Source organism: Amblyomma maculatum, unplaced genomic scaffold (genome assembly GCF_055883805.1).
Source record: "Amblyomma maculatum isolate TAMU_Amacu unplaced genomic scaffold, ASM5588380v1 scaffold_28, whole genome shotgun sequence".
In the NCBI taxonomy this organism is placed as follows: domain Eukaryota; kingdom Metazoa; phylum Arthropoda; class Arachnida; order Ixodida; family Ixodidae; genus Amblyomma; species Amblyomma maculatum.
The window spans coordinates 652,325-670,222 of NW_028146753.1; the positions used below are offsets into that span (position 1 = coordinate 652,325).

At 43.1% G+C, this 17,898-nt stretch overlaps 1 protein-coding gene across 2 annotated transcripts in view; it reads right to left on the minus strand.

The window, feature by feature from the left end:
* Nucleotides 1-17,898, minus strand: part of LOC146170900 (uncharacterized) — a 63,318-nt gene that overhangs the window by 8,814 nt on the left and 36,606 nt on the right. For both annotated transcript variants that reach the window (XM_084586717.1, XM_084586716.1), the window contains exons 5-6: nt 14,325-14,420; nt 11,768-11,854 (exon numbers count right to left, since the gene is read on the minus strand). In XM_084586717.1, the coding sequence (XP_084442843.1) occupies nt 11,768-11,854; nt 14,325-14,420 (183 nt within the window). The remainder of the gene's footprint in view (nt 1-11,767; nt 11,855-14,324; nt 14,421-17,898) is intronic.

Below are 17,898 nucleotides of genomic sequence, written 5' to 3' on the forward strand. Positions count from 1 at the left end.
TCGCTCGTGTCCGGTTTGTACATTGAACGAGGCCATTTGTCTGGGGGAAGTACGGTGTAGATTGACGCAATTGGCAAGTAAAAAAGCGCAGAAGTTGTTCTACACCATCTGCCGTACGCTGAGGCCAGGGCCACTAAAGATGTCACGAAGAGGCCCATGACGGAGGACGAAAGCGTGAATCAGGAAGAGACCTCAGCGGCGATGGCGGAAGGGATGGCAGCAGTTTCACAGTAACGCGTGAGATGATCAACGCATACGATGACCCAGCGATTGCATTTGGACGAACTGGGAAACGGGCCCATGACGTCGATACCCATTTGCTCATATTATGTGGTCGGCTGCGTCACCGGATGTATGCGGCTAAGCGGAAAAGTTGTAGGAAGCTTGAACAGCTGGCAGTGCACACAGGACATTATATAATGCTGAGTCTTTCGATGCATAATTGGCCATGCAAATGGTCCCTAATGCGGGTAAGGGTCCCGGTAAACTCCAAGTGCCCAGTTTTAATGTCATTGTGCATTGCGAGTGGAACAAAGGAGTAGAGGCTAGCCGGAACGACGGCAGAAAGCGCACAACGACAGGCGAGTAATTTTTTCAATAGAGCAAACCATCGCAAATGCAAAAAGGGGTTTCAAATGCCGGGTGAAGAGCTTTTCCAAATAAGACTACCAAGTCTTGGTTTTTGCGTTGTTCTCGCTTGAAACTGGCAAGATCCTGAAATTGTACGGAAACGGCGGCAAGACAGTCGTCGATGTTGGCATCACAAAGAGTAATTTTCGAGAGGGACCACCGAGGGGCAGTCAGCCTCGGCGGGCTAGCGACCACTTCTGTATTAAGCTATGAAGTTGGATTCCTAAAGGTGTAATGCACAGCGGGCCAACTAACCGCAGGGATTGCACAAATTCACCAGCCAGCGAAGTGAATGATGCTTAGTGATGACCGTGAAGGCACATCCAAAGGTACGACTGAAACTGCTGTATGCCAAAGACGTCGGCCAGACACCCTTGTTCCGTCACGGTATAATTTCGTTCAGACGTTTTAAGAGTGCGACTTGCGTAAGCGTCAACTTGTTTAATCCCTCCATGCCGTTGTACCAGCACAGCACCTAACACGATGCCACTGGCGTCAGTGTGGAGTTCAGTGGGAGGTGTCGGGCTGAAATGACGGGGATGGGCCGCGTGGTAAGAAGAAACTTATACTGGCAAAACGCATAATCACAATCAGGAGGCCAGTTAAAAGGAATATCGTTCTGCAATAGGTATACGAGTGGGTAGGCTACGTCAGGAAATTTGTGGATGAAGCGCTGGTTGCACAAGTGAAGTCCCAAGAAGATCCTGAGTTCTTTCAAAGATTTGGACTCTTTGACGCAGGTGACAGTTTCAATCGTCTGTAGGTTGGGTCTAACGCCTTTATTGTGAATCATATGTCCAAGCACAACAATCTGGTGTCCACCGAAGAGGCACTTAGAACTCTGCACGAGACCGGCTTTCTCCATGCAGGTAAATTCAACAGCTAAACGGCTGTTAAGCTCGGCAAATGTCCTCCCGAAAATCACTATGTCATCCAGGCAACACATTCCAATTCGCCACTTCAGTCCATGCATAAGGGTCTCCATAAATTTTTTAAAGGTAGCTGGAGCGTTGAACAGCCCGAAATACATCACACTAAATTCGTAAAACCCATCTGGAGTCAGGAACACAGTCTTCTCTTTGTCTTTCGCCTGCATCGATTTCTGCCAGTATTCGGTTCATAACAAACAGAGGAAGGGTAGGAAGTTGAAAGGCGGCCGTCAAAGGCATCATTAACGTGCGGGAGCGGGGAAACGTTATTTGTGACAGAGTTGAAGCGGCGATAGAACACACAAAATCGCCATGTGTCATCTGGCTTTTCCACGAGAATCACAGGGGAGGCCCAAGGCCTCGAAGATTTCTTAATGACTCATTGTTGCATAATACCAGTTCGTGAATTATTGTACGTTCTATATGACAGTTCTATCTCGACAAACATAAATTTACGGCCCAGGCGATTCTTATAATCTAGTCATCACAGACTCTCTAGCAGCCCATAATACAAATACCGTCCACTAACGCTTCCAGGGTTTTTTTTTTAGCATAACGACCGGTAAAGGATATGACAACATCGATGACCTGGCGACCATGGCTCAATCGGTCACACACGCTAGTTTCGCGGTGGCGCCTAAGAACGGCGGGAAAAAGGCGAACGACGGGAGCAGCGAGCAGGGGAAGTCAGGCTCCAGTGAGAAGTTCGAGAGTCGTTCCGTGGTGGTGCCTACCGTTACAAGCTGGAAGGGAGTGGAAAGGTCGAGTCAGGAACTTCTGAACTCATATTAGATCAAGCATTCGACCTTTGGGACTGGTAGTGTGGAACCTAAATCCGGAGGCAGCCGATTTGGGGATATGTGGCCGAGCATACCACAGCGGTAACTTACCGGTGGTTCACGAGCACGGTCCGGGTAATAGCACTGGGAGACAAGATCGAAATGGCCAGCAAACTACAGCTGCTGATGTCGTTGGGGAGAGGTTGCGCGCTGTAGTAGGAACGAGTGAGCAGAACTGAGCTGTAGATGTTGTTGCGGCGTTCGCGGACAAGATGACTGTGAGCGGTAATAGCCCAAGAAGAAGAGCGCTAGGATGGAGCTACGTTCAGGGCGCAGTTGTTACAGCGGAGTGCACTGACGATCACAACATCTTTATGGCAAAGAGTTCATCATGGCAATCTGACGAATCATTTCAGGTAAATTCGGAGACTCATGAGAATGGTCATAAGTTTCTACGATTGCAACAGTGGTAACATTAGACAAACGGCCGAAGATCGGGCTTATGCGGCGCAGCTTTATAGGTTCCAACGTGCGACAGTGCTTGATGACGGCCGTGACAGAAGCCAATGTATTCGAGCGCTCAAAAAGTTTATAGGTCCTTCGCAATGCCCTTTAAGAGGTGGCCAACTCTGTCTTCCTCAGCCAAGCAGGCATTCACCGCTTTGCTGAGTTTCATAACCTCTTCAATGGATGTCGAGTACCGTTCCCCATGACTTGAGTAAAGTCTAATCAGCGCATTTTCGTTTTGCCTTGGTCTCCCCAAAATAATTACGAATATCCTCTTCAAAGCGGTCCCAGCTAGTTAAAGAGGCTTTATGGTTCTAAAACCATATCAGTGCTGTTAAATCCAAGAAATAAGGTTGGCCAGCTGAAGTGTGGAATCCCAGCGATTGTACTTAGTCACAAGCTGGTAATGTGTGAGCCACTTATCCATGTCTTCGCCAGCCTTGCCGGAAAAGGTCCGAGGCTAATAGTTGCGCTGCTAAACAGGTGCAGCTGCGCCTGACTACCGTGTGTCACCGTTTTGAATCACTCTCACGGTCAAAGTTGGGAGTAAGACAGTCGTCGGTCCCAACGAGGTAGATAAGGGTACATAGTGATCACTGAAGCACCTGCCACCACACTGTTAAGGTTTATTTACAGACCGCGACTCCCCATTAGCCTGGTGCGCTAACTTACAGATGGCGAGCTTCTTCCCCTTTTCCCACACTTTGTTCTTTGCTCCTCAGCTAAGCCTTACAGTATAATTGTTTATTTTGTTTCAATGCATTTAACCGTTTATTGTCCGCAACACTTACGTAGACCAGGCATAACATTGACACTCGGATAGTTATTCTAGTGCATCCACGCGAGTCCTAAGGATTGCTATAGCCCTATATTCAGTATTTCAAACACAATTGCGCTCGTAGTTCCAGATGCTGCCCCTTTTCCGCGATGTCGCCAACATATCATCGCTTGCATTGAGTGGGCGCCGGATGCTCACCATCTGCGGCGACTTTATTGTCGACGCAAGCAATCACTCTTTGCCAATTATCAAGCGTCAAATACGCGCGGTGACAATTGCCAACAGTCCATTTCAAGTCATCACCTGAAGTATATTTTGATATTGGCGACATCTTTGCACGACACGTCGACGTAAACAGCATAACCTACTTGTTTTTCTTCAGTTACATGCCATAAACCGCTTTCGTGGGAGACAGAATAGCCCACACACATCATGAAAAGTATATTTGCTTAGAAACACGACTGAACACGTGTCAGAACGCATGCGGTCTTGCAATGGAATATATTTTGGAGTTAGCAAGAACTAGATTGCTAAAATGTTTTTGTTTGACTAATTTATACGCTAAATAAGAAAACAACTCTCTTTGAAATATACTACATTGAAATATCACAGTTCCTCGTTAGCGTCAGTGTTGTGAATAAACAGTAACCATATTGTTCAGTTCTGATTTTACAAGTCGACCTTGTTGATATTAGGTAACGCCATTTCAATAAATTTAAAATTAATTTAGAGCAATAAGTTTTCACTGTGTGACTTCAGCCTTAGGATTAAAAATGAATAAGGCGAAAACGTGCCGTCAATTTACACATTTAGTTAATGGGGTGCAAGTTGGTCATGGCAGCCTTGCTAGGTACTTTGTTCCATATGCCGGCGCCTGCACTAACAGCCGCTGGACAACAATGATAGATTGACAATGGTGAATGGTCAGTAATCATGACCACCAGAAAAGGCTGACATCTTTGCTGGCCCTGTTTTAAAGCTTCCCTGCCCTTTATTTCTTGGTCTCCTCGACACACAATCGTAGCAGCGGCGGAGGATGAGCACGTTTTGATTGCCAGCCACATCACGAACATCCATCTCCACTTTACAGCCGGCGCGGTGCGCGCGGCGTCATTTGAAGATTTGAAGCAGATAATTGTGGAATGCGCCTAGAGTGGACTGTCGTATCGTGTCGACTGCGCTGCCCTCGAGCATTTTCTGCTCTCGAAGAGGAAAAGAACACTTATTGGGGTAGTCTAAATGACTTTTTAAAGTATAAGCATTTCACTAAACACATATGTGCATATTTCACTTGTGTGTTCTGGGACGAAATACAGATGACGTATCGAATAAAAGACACGATGTGGAAAGGGCAGCCATCGACGAAAGCAGATAATTGTAGATCGCACGAAAAATTCCCTAACCTCCTCCCTTAAAGAAATTGATGGTTTCCGCTTTCGTGAGAGCACGCATTGCTTTAACAACGGGGTTTTCGGCAAAGGTATGCTTAAGCCATTTAAGTAACCACATAGGTGAAAGCACTTGTTTTGATATGCAGTTCGGCTTGCTAAGATAAATCAAATGGCGCAACGCTGGAGGCGATATCATTAACATGTGGCGGTAGGCAGTGACCACTTCTCTGCATACACTTGAACAGCCTCGGAGATTTTCCACGTACGAGGCTCGTAAGGAAAACTTTGATAATTGAAAAAAGGATGGCAAGAACTTTGGGAATACCCCAACACGCCTTCAAGCTGCTCATTCATTTTATAGGAGGCCCGGTAGTCCCTTACTGTCGATTAAGAAGGTAAACGCGAACGTCTGCCTTACGCTGCACCACCAAGATCTAGGTGGCGCTTGCTCATGAAACACGTCCAAGAGACCTGCGAAACGACTGCTGGCTTAAACTCCAGACGCGCAAATCCTGCGCCGTGTGTTCACGGCGCTGTTGCCGCCAGTGTTCTCATTCTTCATAACTATGCGATACTGTGCCACTGGACAAAATAGTCATATGGAAAAAAATAACATTATGGTGAAATTTGTTTCCAAAATTCTCGAAAATGAATTTTTTTTCGCCTAGATATTAATTATGTCAACATAACGGGAACTCCTTTGCAACAGAGAAAGGAAATAAGTAAAACCTGTTCGTCGATTAAGTTAAGTAACCAGAGAGAAAATTGTATTCTGATTTTGTCCGTATTGTTGTACATTTGCTTTATATGGTTCAATATTTTTGTTTCAATGACCCTCCTTTTATAGAGAAAACATCGCGTTACACTTAGTGCAAATAAATAAATAAATGAAAGCCTGTCGATAAGTGCCAGTCAACATGTTCAGAAATAAGCCGTACCACTCAAGGGTAACTAACATTCATTCAAGTATACCAGCCTAGGAAATATGACAGCACAACTACGAGCCTGTCGTTACTCGCTATCAGCTTTATTGCACATTACAAAACGGCATAGACCTTTTCTATGTCAGCAATATCAAGAAATTTCGTACAAATTTGTTATTTCATTCTCGAATTTAAACTGCTACCCTATTTACACGCTGCGGCTTTGTCATTCAATTTGCTCCACTTAGCAGCATGAGGTATCTTGTCTTTATATTTCATTCCCTGCTAAAGTCAATCTGTTGCTTCCTATTTTAATATACTGTCAGAATTTCGCGTTTGTTCCCTGTTCTACTCCGCACTCATCATTCCAGTGCCTATTAGCATTTCTATGTTTCAATTGATGGTTTCCTATACTGTCTTCCTCCGGCACATTCTTCCAGAAGGGCTCTTTCTTGGGCTAGTTGCTGGAGTCAGGTCATGTTGGCGAAGCCCAAAGCGCAAACAGGGAGGTGCGCAGAGGGACACAGAACAAAGCGCTAGCTTGCAGCTGAATGGCAATTGGAGCACGGAAGCATATACAGGGAGAAAGAGCTCCAAAAAATAAAAAAATAAGACTCATCGCTTGCTCGTGCTATGATCATAAAGGAACGCGATTTCGTTCTCTGACAGACATATCGATTATGCGGTTATGTTCTGGTGCCTATAGCTGCATTCTTGAGAATTAAGCGTGCCTCGATTATTTCCCCTTTGCATTCATTTCTGGTCCTTGCTGAACAGTGCAATCATCAATCAGGGGTTTGCAGATTTTTCTAGGGCAGCCATAGAAGCGCTTAGGCAAGTTGTCCCTACTTGGTTATGCTACATTGCAGTACTGTTTTGTCAGTCTTTCATGTAAGCACCTGTCAGTTTGTTCAATATATATACTCAGCCTCAAGTCGAAGGAACATGGTATACCAGCCCTCGTGTGCACTCCACAAATTTACTGTCATGCTTCTTAATGAGTCCGTTTCGATAGCTTGTAACCGAGTTCGTTATTCTAAACGCTTTTAAATACTTGTGTGGAGGTGAGAAAACCAGACTCAAATTTGCCTTCTCGGCCACCCGTTTGCGCCAATGTAAAACTCCCTGAATGTAATAATTACTGCCGTATTTCTGACAAATGTGACCTGTTCTGAACGGATGCTTCAACAGGTCTTTACCAAGCCTTCTGCCATTGAAATAATAACATATTTGGGTAGCCTAGCTGCCTCACAAAAATGACGGTTGTTCTCGCTAAGGCTGGTCAATATCTTTTTCACACTAGTTAACAATGCATTGAATATTGCTGTGATGAAATTACACGCCCAGGATAGGTCTATTCGCGCTCGGAGGCAGGCGAGGGTTCCACTCGCCTGTCAGTCCACGGCAACGCCAGATCCGGTATTGTGGATTCTGCGAAGTGGCTGTGGATGTAATGTCGACAAATGGAGGTCCGTTCGAGACGCTTGCGTCACAGGGATTGCCCCAAAAACCCAAAACCCCGAGCCAGAACATTTAAGACCAGCGAACACGCTCTAACACTCTTTTTATTATTATTGTTATTATTGTTCTCCCTCCGCGCTTCTTTTTTCTTTTTTTTTTTTGTCTCGCACTACCACCATGCAATACTCTACTATTCACTTCATGACACTACTCCCATTTCAAGACGGTTACAACGGAACTGTTCTATTCTCTAGCAAAGGGAGGTGTGTCCTGTCCAGGCTGTCAGTTAACACGAGCCTCACACAGCCGTAATACATAACATAGACACAACACTAATACAAGAAATACAAAGGAAGAAGAATGCATGCCGTATATTCACACTTAACCCAAGTAGTCAGCACCCACATATGTCAGCTACTTGATATATTCTTGCGCACTTCTTATGGAAGGAAGTTCCAAAAGTTGGCAACACATTCGCTGGATACAGTAACTGTACCTGCTTTTCTGGAGACACGTAGGATGAGTGTTTGACATGTTTACTTCTACAGCGGTCATACACCCTGTGTGGAAACTGATATGCCCTTCCTAATATTTTTTCAGTCTATTGACTTGGAATATTTTCTTTGCACTTCCCAAGTCAATAAAGTATTCAACTTTGTACTTCACAACCCCAACTTCAAAGGGTCACCAATGCATGAAGGGTTTGTTTGAATCAGCAGGCATGAGAACGAAAAGTATGTCTCCAGTCTGTAGTTTTTGCCGTCGACTCTTGAGGTCGTATCAAGTCTTTTGTTTTGTGCGAGCCTTTTCTGGGTGGTGGTGGGCGAGGTTACATGTTTCCTCGAGCCTGATCTGATGATCGACAAGGTAGATGCACAATGTTTGAACCTCTCCATACAGATTTTTATTGGTCTACAATTCTTTCAGAACACAGAAAGGGCCACGCAAGTGATGACCGTAAATTAAATCGAAATGAGAAAACCCCCAAGATAGCTTGCGGTACCTCCCGATAAGCGAAAAGCAACGGCGTCAGACAGTGGTCCAATGATCGAAATGAATCTTGACCCGTCCGGTAAATCATCATATTTAAAGTTCCATTGATCGTTTCTACGAGGCCATTCTTCATATCATGGTAAGGTGTCATTCGCAAGAGCTTGACGGACAATAGGCCGCTCACCTCTCGCATCAGTTATGAAGTGAAACCCCGTCCGAGACCTTTGAACATCACTTGTAAAAGGCCTACTCGAGAAAACATTTCCAACAATGCGTTCGTGATGCTCGCAGCCTCAATAGCAGAAAGTGCCATGGCATCTGGGTAAAATCTAGCGAAGTCAACAAGAGTAAGGATGTAGCGGATTTCTTTCTCTGACTTAGGCGAAAGTTGACCTATAAAATTGACTGCTACCCATTGGAACGCAGTCGTAATCAGATTAATGTTGCTCAAAAAGGTTACGCCGACTTTGCCTTTAGGTGTCGCTCCTTTGCAATAAATCGCATGATTTAACGGAACGCGTGACGTCACCATGCACATTTGACCAGTAAACCTTTCCTATTATTAGGTTAGCGGTACTGCTAATCGCTAGTGTCCAGCCATGATACCCTCGCTACCGAAGTGGAGAATAATTAACAGAAGCTTGTTTGGCACCACCAGTTCCTCTGCCAAAGAAGAGTGTAAGATGACGGTATAACAGGTAACTCTCCAGAGAAACCTAATAGACCTTCCCTTTTCCGGAATTGAACTCTCGTCTCGGCCGACTTTCGAAAAGCAGGTTTTCAGGCCTCTGTCATTCTGCTATTCAGCAACGAGCTCGTTTTTTGCGAATTCATAAAATCCCAGTAAATGCCTCTTCGGTGGCACACCTGATTCCTTCTGTGTTTTGGCAACTGCAGAAGGTAGCGGCTTTCGTGCTTCCTGCTCGCTGAGTAGTAACTTCTGTAACCGCGGCAGTGTACTCCCACGCATGATCCGGATCACACGGCGCCCTTATGCTGGTATAGTACCAAGCATGAGGCCTTACAGATGTCCATTCATAGATAAGGCTGTCACTGTCTCTATGAAACAAATTATTTGGGGTTTAACTCTGTTTAATCCTAATCGAATTGCGATAGCAACGGCGGAAGCTTCTTTTGCCTGCTGCAATATTTCCCTATCACGTGGTATCATTGTAAGATGCTACATTATTGGGGATACTTAAGCTCATCTTCCTTCTTCTGCTCCTCCCCCTCCTCGGCTGTTCAAGTTCAAGCGTAGCGTCTGCCGGGGATACGCGACGGCTTGAAAACTCTGCAGTATTGCTATCGCAAATAAAATGCTGTATGCACCCGGATCGTAGCCTCGAGTAATACCTTGACTCGTTCATCCAAAAGCGAAATGCTACTGCTTCTCTCCGTGAAGGAGTCTAAAGACACTTATTTTTCATTCTCTTGCACTACCACAATGCAATTCTCTACTATTCACTTTATGACAATTGCCCTTCTCACAACCTTCGGGTGGAATAATGAATAAGACTGAAGTTGTTTTTAGTCCTAGCTTGGTAGTACCAGCCTACTTGGGCATCCGAGAGAATTGTCATTATAATCTTAAAACTGTAATTTGTTGCCCATCGGTACATCGTGGGTTATTTCAAGTGGATGAAAATACTTTTTCGGAAGGTTTAAAATGTCATGTGCAATGCTCATGGCACTTTTGTTAACACAATTAAAAAACTAAAAACCATCTCGCACGTCTGTTCCTGGGCTGCAGACTTCGCAGAATGAACATTTCTTTAGCCTGCTTATTTCGGTCAGTTAGACAAGTGAACGTAAGATACACCTTGTACGCATTTTTCTTTCCAGCAGTATTGTTGAGCGGTCGTTCGTGATCTGAAAGTTGTCGCCAAATACTTTCCAGCAACATGTTCTTCAATCTATTCTCTACAGGTGTCTGCCCAAGCGGATTACAGTGCTTCACATATTAAGAGGTCGGAGAAATCACGTTTTGCAACAGGTTCAATCTGCTGGGGCCTTGTATATGCCGACATGAATGTAGCATGTGAAATGTGCCTCTGTATGGAGAAGTTGTGAGTTTGGGAAGTTCGGTAACTGCGCAATCCGAACACAGTCAAGAACAGGGAGTGCGAATGGCACGGAGGCGAATACTTCTTGTTAACGAGATGCGATTTCCCATATTGCCAACTTCTCAACTTCCCAATAAAATATTTGTATATATTCCTGTAGCGGCTCTATCCAGTACATGGCTTTTACTTTGGTACTGAATACTGTGGAAGGGAATTATATTTTACTCAGGTGTGATTCCCTTTCTCCATGCACATACCTGCATATCTTTGAAATTTCAGGTCGGCTGATAGAAACGCGTGCCATCACGTTTTTACGGCTGTTCATGTGCTATGTCCACAGTTTTAGCTATTCGTGCATTTTTTCCCGAAGAAAGGTAGTGGTATATTGTAGGTTCCAATAAAAAGAAAATATATAAAACCGACGAAATGCGCCCTCTGGCTGAATGTTGAATACTATCTTAAATTTTTTAAGATTTGGCGTTTGCGGCAAATGAAACTTGAAAATATTTACTCTCGACGTTTAGAACGCGCGATGCAAATGTCAACGTAAGCCGTATTACTAGTAAAATGATGCTGCAAGTGTGGCCTAAACGAGCTGCAACTAGATGCTATTTCAATAGGCATTTTCTATTTTGGCGGGCTCCACTGGCAATAAAGAGACATCAGCAAGCTTTGATCACTGCATGGCGTACCCAAAAAGAGGTGTATGGCCGATTGCTGAAAACTAATCAGTCGATTGTTTGCTTTTGGTTCACGAGCATTGTAATCGTAACCAAAGCAATTCCACTAATACCAGGCATATCGCACTTTTTTAGGTGCTGATTGCGCACACTAGTAATAATGGCACTAAGAACCAACAATAGCCGGAAACGAAAAATAAATTAAACTAAGGATAATCTGCTAATGTATCCTGAGCGCGTATTCTAGCCGCTTGTATAACTTCAGTTCGTTTATCTTCATTTCTCAGGTAATAGAAAGATGCGCATTTCTTTTAAATGCAGATATTCTCGGTAGGCGTGATGTTTGTGAGGATTATGTGAGAGATATTGCCTTTATAGCATGATGCCATCACTTCCATTATGCTCCGTCTAATATAGAACTTTTTCTACAGTCCCAATTCAAATTTACTAAGTATAACTTAGTCTCCATTTTTTGTCACCTGTTACCCTTTGATTTATCTTTGATACTATTGCTTAGCATGTGAACGCGTTTAAATCATGAATATTTGCAGGAATGGAGCTCTGGTTTTGTTATGTAGTGAAGTTTACAGCGTAAGTATTTACTGAAAGGAAAGGCAATTTCTTTCTCCTTACCATTTTCTTCAGATCCGCCGATGACGACACATGAGTTACTCGCAAAAAGCACAGGTAGTTTGTTCACGCCAGGCAGATACAACTTGGCTACAATTGATATTTTAAATAGGGAAAAAAAAGGTTATTGTAGTCATTCTCCACAAGCAGAAATGCTCGTAGTGTATCGGTGACATTTATATCTCAGTTCGCCCATTGTAGTATAGATAAATCAAAAATTGAAACTTGCAACAAATCGAAGTTTGCAGAACATATTTAAACAATAATTCTTAACCATCCGAGATTTCACATGCAAGTATTTTGTACCAGATTATTGAATCCTTGCCAGAAGATACCAGTTATGTAAAGAAGACAAAGAACGGAAAATGCTGCGGCATTGCCATCACCATCGCTTGGCTCCGGCGCCCATCTCTCGTGCTGAAGCTGTACCCTGCGGCTGGCAATTCGACCCTGCTCTGCCCGAATTACGGGCAGCGCTAGACGTTCAAACGAACTATTAAATCCACATCTCAGTTATTTTATCTGTACGTAAAAGTGGGTACATCTAATGTCACATGTTTTTCTTGTGTGCGGAGGGGCAAGCGGAATACACTGAATAAGTTTACAAAATACAGAAAACACTTAACCTCATATCCTCTTTCTTAGAAAACCCATACACAACCGTGCATGGCTGCTTAGCAAATGGAAGAAACATAATGCAAAGTCTTCTAAATGTACATCATTTCAATTACATTACACTAAGCCACATGCGCTATATAATTTTTATACTGAATTGACACCTCAATACACATTATTGTGTTATTAAATTCCGTATCTTCGATTGCCTTTTCTCCTTGTCTGCACGCCAGCTCTTTGCTTGTACGAAAGAAGGTTCAGAAGTCGTTTGTAATATTGCAGAAAACATCATATCCTAATTTTTATATCTGAAGCTCTGTAGGGATGCTAAAGCTACTGATTATATGTTCGTGGTGAAGCCACGCTGTCCAGTAGACGGCCTTTCCTGTTGGCGTCCTGTGGCTGTAAAACGTGTTACGTCGATATATGTAAACAGAAAATAATATACTGGTTGTATTAGACAATGTTTTGCGAAAAGTGCGATATCAGCAACGGCAGCCGGATTATAATCACTATAGTGCAAGGCCTCTCCCATATCTTTTCAATTACCCCAACTTTTGTGCTAGCTGCATCCATTTGAATTGTCCGAATTTCTTGACGTCATCCACCCACGTACATTTCCTACCCCTGCTATGCTTTTCCCCTGTTGGAATCCAATTTGTTACCCTTAACAACCAATTTTACCCTCCCTTCTCACTACATGCGAGCCCATGTCCATTTCTTGTAGATTTTTATTAGAATGTCATTAACTGAAGTTATTTATTTGACGCACTCTGCATGCTTCCTATGTCCAATCGTCAAACCTACTATTTTCTGTTCCATAGCTGTCTGCATTGTTCTCGACTTAAGTAGAACCTTTTCCTTGGCCTCCACATTTCAGCCCTATCGATAGTACAGGCAAGATGCAACCGTTATATGCAATCCTCGTGAGCAATAATTTAAAGCTGCTAGTCCTATTTCGCGTGTACTAGAGAATTGAACTCCGTCGTAATCTTATGGTCACCATAAATACTCCAGTAAACTGTGCTATCGGTGCATGAAAAAAAAAACTCTACCAGAAGGAGATTTGAATGGTTTTCAGTAAGTTAATAAAATGTTCATGACTTGCTTTTCTTTTATAGTAATCAGAAAAGCTCGCACATACACTTTTATTCCTCATTGTGCGTCTTCTGTGCACTTGTACAGCTGCATTCGTCGTCCACACATACGTAAAATTTAGTTTATTTGCTCAGAAATACACACGGCGATCTCACACAAAGTGTGTACTACGCTATGTGATGCGTATATAAAGCTTGTTTCCTCTTTATTGTTGGCATGTCATAAAACCAAAGTTTTGAATAATGCTAACCGCAAATATGCTGTTCAAAATATCAGACATTCTATCGGTCCTAGCTAAATAATTACTGAGTCAATCTAGCCTAATTTGCTTCGGCTCAATAACTGCTTATTTATTTCCACATATTACTCTGCCTTATAATAATTTCATTTCTATTGTTGTACTCTCTGTTACATTTTGAAGTCCTTTCAAGATGCACGTTTAAATAGCCTTTCCGTCCTGCATTTTGCTCTTCTATACTCCCCAGCCCCCTCTTCCTCCTTATATGATACCTATCATTGCGTCCCCAGTAGAGGAGACGCGAGCCAGTATTTTTGTCGAGATGTGCCCTCAGAAGGTGGACAGAGGTTCACCAAAATGTTTTAATATTTTTTAAAAATAAATGTAACAAAATTCTTTGAACTGTCTTGATTACGTTACATGCGGAGTTTTCTCGAGAAAAATGTAATAGATAAGGAGTGGATTTATTGACGTTAAGGGAAGTTCAATAAATCTGTGGGGAATAAAGCAACAATGAACGCAACACTTGAGCAATAAATGTTTTAGTTGTCGCTAAAGTCGTGCGAAACGTTATTGTGAAAAAATGAAGAAAAAATTTATTGAGCTTACCAGTTTCACCGAGGATTCTAGGTTCACGACGTGGTACTTCATTATGCTTCTCGGTATTCTTATTTGGTTTGGTGTCTGACACTGGTGGAAACATTTCTGGCAGTACGAAAGAAAGATGTTGCAGTTTTCGTACCTCTCACAAGACGCAGTTTTAAAGATTCATTGCTGTAAGAGAAAACACTCAGCTTATGCTGCAAGATGCCCTGTTAAATGTGCCAAATCCGCTAAGACTGAAGATTCTGGCACGTTTCAGGTGCGCTGTTTAGAAGCAAGTAATGGAATTGCTGCTCTTAATCTGCATTTAATGATACAAATCCCTAAGAATGCTGCTGTATTTGCAACGACTTTCACAACCATGGCCAGGTTGTATATTTTACTTCAATTTCTTATACCTTCATTGGTGTATCTTTCTTTACAATCAAACTGCGTTAAAATATTAGAATTATTCTCTTTATGTTTGTATAAATTTAGTTTTACAGGATGGCATAAATATTCCTTCGTACAGGTCATAAATAAACCTAAAAAAGATTTGACCGCATTTCCATGTCCACCTTATGGCCAACAGAGTTTGAAGTCAATGGCAACAACAGCCACATGAACAAAGAAACAACACCGGAAAGAATTTTGTGCAATGTGGGCTAGTAATGGATGCGCCTAAAAGCCCTGTAACCATTCTAAAGGTAGCTGATCACATTTTCGTTATCTCAGGTTAAACAACGCGCTCTTTCGAAACGCCGCGCTAGTAGTAACGCCACCAATATCGTCCTGCCGGGGTGTGAGTGATATGTATCATTTTATTTCGCGTTGTCTGGCGCCACACTACGAGGATCACAGAGGATGTAGGAGGAAGAGCTGACGTCCTACTAAAGCGCTTGTGTATAGACGCTGCCAAGCTAAAATATTTGAGCTACGGCACTCCACGTAATAGCATTTTGTGTGCGACAACTGCTAACACCGATATCGCTGTTGTGTCAGGTCGACTTCAAACCTCAGATTAAAACCACTGACCTAAATGTGATAGGTAAGAACGATAGCTTTCCAAAAAAGTTTTTCTTCTAGAGTTACATTACTCAATTTTTACATCAAGATTAAAAACGCTAATGATTTCGCTTGCGGCATACAGGTAGCATTTGCGCCTCAAAGACCATTTATGTAAAACTTGTTGGAAACCTTCCTCTGGAGCATCTGGTATACGCTGCTTTTGAGGGAGAAACCGTCAGCTTGGGTCATCAGAGAGGTTGTCCAATTAAGGGATATTTAATTCTAGCCACTTAATTGATGCGTTTTGATAAGATGACTTTTTTGGAATATTTATTGGAAGGCGCCTGGTCGCAAAAATAACAAGGTGTACAGGAAATCCTCTTTTTTTCCCGTTAATTGAGTGATACGGGACTCGAACCATGCTTGCGAGACAATTTACCGTGGCTGCGGGTTTACTCCCACATTTTCTCAACACATTGTCACTCATCATATTCCTTCTTTTACTTCTAATGTTCCCCTCCTTCAAAGCAGGATAGCAAGCCAGATATTTATATTTCCTACCCATTGCCTCTTCCTTTCAAATCTATGAACATTTATGGTAACTGAATAGATTTATTAGAATGCGCCTCTAACACTGTTGAAAACTAGCAGCTTGATTTTCGGTTCTAAGCGAATATTCACTGCTACTTTTCAAACAGCAATGTTTTCAGTTATGCTTTGCGTATATTTATCCGCGTGCATTCATTCTGTGGAAAATACTATGGAAGGCATTTTCCAGCTGCACTGTTGTTTCTAAACACAAGGAATATTTTGTATTCTTACAGGTTATATTTTCGCGTCGAATACTCCTAATTTTTAAAGCTACTGTATATCAAAAAGAGATCTCGGTTTGACATAGCATCATCTGCTTTTCCTACCATCAATTTGAACCAGTCAGCAAATTGTAAAAAGCTGAAAAAAGGTCCTGATATTGCTACCTGAGTAAACTTCATAAAGGCATATATGAAGCACATGCCCTGAATAGTTATGCTGGCCTTTGCACTGGTAGGCTTCGGTTTTTCACTCCGCATTTTAACTGCAAAGTCGCAGGTTGTAAGAACAGACGGTTTTTCATTTTACCTCTGCGATCTGTTCTTCCCACAATTGCTGACTGGCGGAAAACGTGATTGCGTAAGCCATCACCGCACGCGCGTCGCAGCGCTCTTTTAAAAAATAATCTGAAGCCATTCGTACACTCACTTCGTGAGGTGTCCAGTGCGCGTAATCCTAATATTCGTATCAAAGACCAACTTGCTCCCTGCCATAATTCTGGCAGCACTACGTTGTGAAAACAGTGCAATAGAAATGCAAAAACATTGACAGCAGCCTTTTTTGCCACGGTTCCAGTTGGTCTGCTCCAGTACCGTCAATAGATTTGGCGGCGGCCATGGTGTTAGAATAGAAGAGGTGTGTGAACAGACCGCATGCGGACTGTTTCGCACCGAGGAGGAAGTTGTGACACCGTAATTGAATTTCTGCAGACTGCCACGAGATAGCGTTGATTGTTCTTTATGCGAGTTCGCTGATTGCAGAAAATAATGGCAGTCAGTTCTCGACTTGTATCAGCGCGCGTATTGTTTCCTCGCCTATTGCATGTGCTATTCGCTGACCCTCCCGGTCTATGTCTTTCTTTGATCATTTTATATTCTGCGTACATATCATGTTCAGAAAAGTGCTTTGTTTCTAGATGCAATACGGGCTAAAATTCCTGCAATAAAAAAATAGTCGCTTTTTCGGTGCCAAATACGACGAACCTATTTGGCTGTCGCGGCCGGCATACCATGTAATACCGAGCTGTACATGAACTGTTTGCGAGTAGAATTTGAAGACAAGGTTTGTGTCCAAAATATGGGCGGCAGAGTAAAATGGGCCTGTGCTGCAAAACGTTTCTCGTCGCGCGTTGCTGGCAAAGGGAGCGGTCTCCTCGATTTTCCCTGTTACAGTCAAAACAGGTCACAACAGAATGAGCGTTTGTTGAGCGAAGCTGTGCTCTTTTATATACAGGCACGTTTCGGCGTCTGCGGTAGAGTTCGGTGCAGAATATGGCTGGCACAAACTGACATGCGTGTCTTCTACATCTTCTCCAGTTCTTCAGCACTTTAAAACGCCAGCGATTTACTTGGTTGAAATTCCAATCACGGTGCCAAAGAGGTTGCAGAGGGCATCGTACACGCACAGGTAAGAACTACGGCCTGCTGGAAGATATCGACACCGATTCTGTGCCAAGGCCAATAGGATGTTTGCCGCATCACGAACGCCTCGCGTTGTTGTTGGTACGCGTATTTTTTTCATACAGCACAACTGTTTAAGATCTGTTCAAACTCAGAGCTCATCCCAGGCCAAAAACGAGCAGTCCAGTTCCTGCTTTACATTTATTCAATCCCCAATGACCCTCATGTATACGTTGACCCATTTCTTCCCTAATCGTATTTAGGACGACTACCTTGGCCCCCTTATCACAATTCCTTTAACGAGAGAAAACTTTGTGGCGCATGACTGCATGCTGCCAACCAGCTCACACCTATACTTTATGTACCTTATAACAGACTGCAGA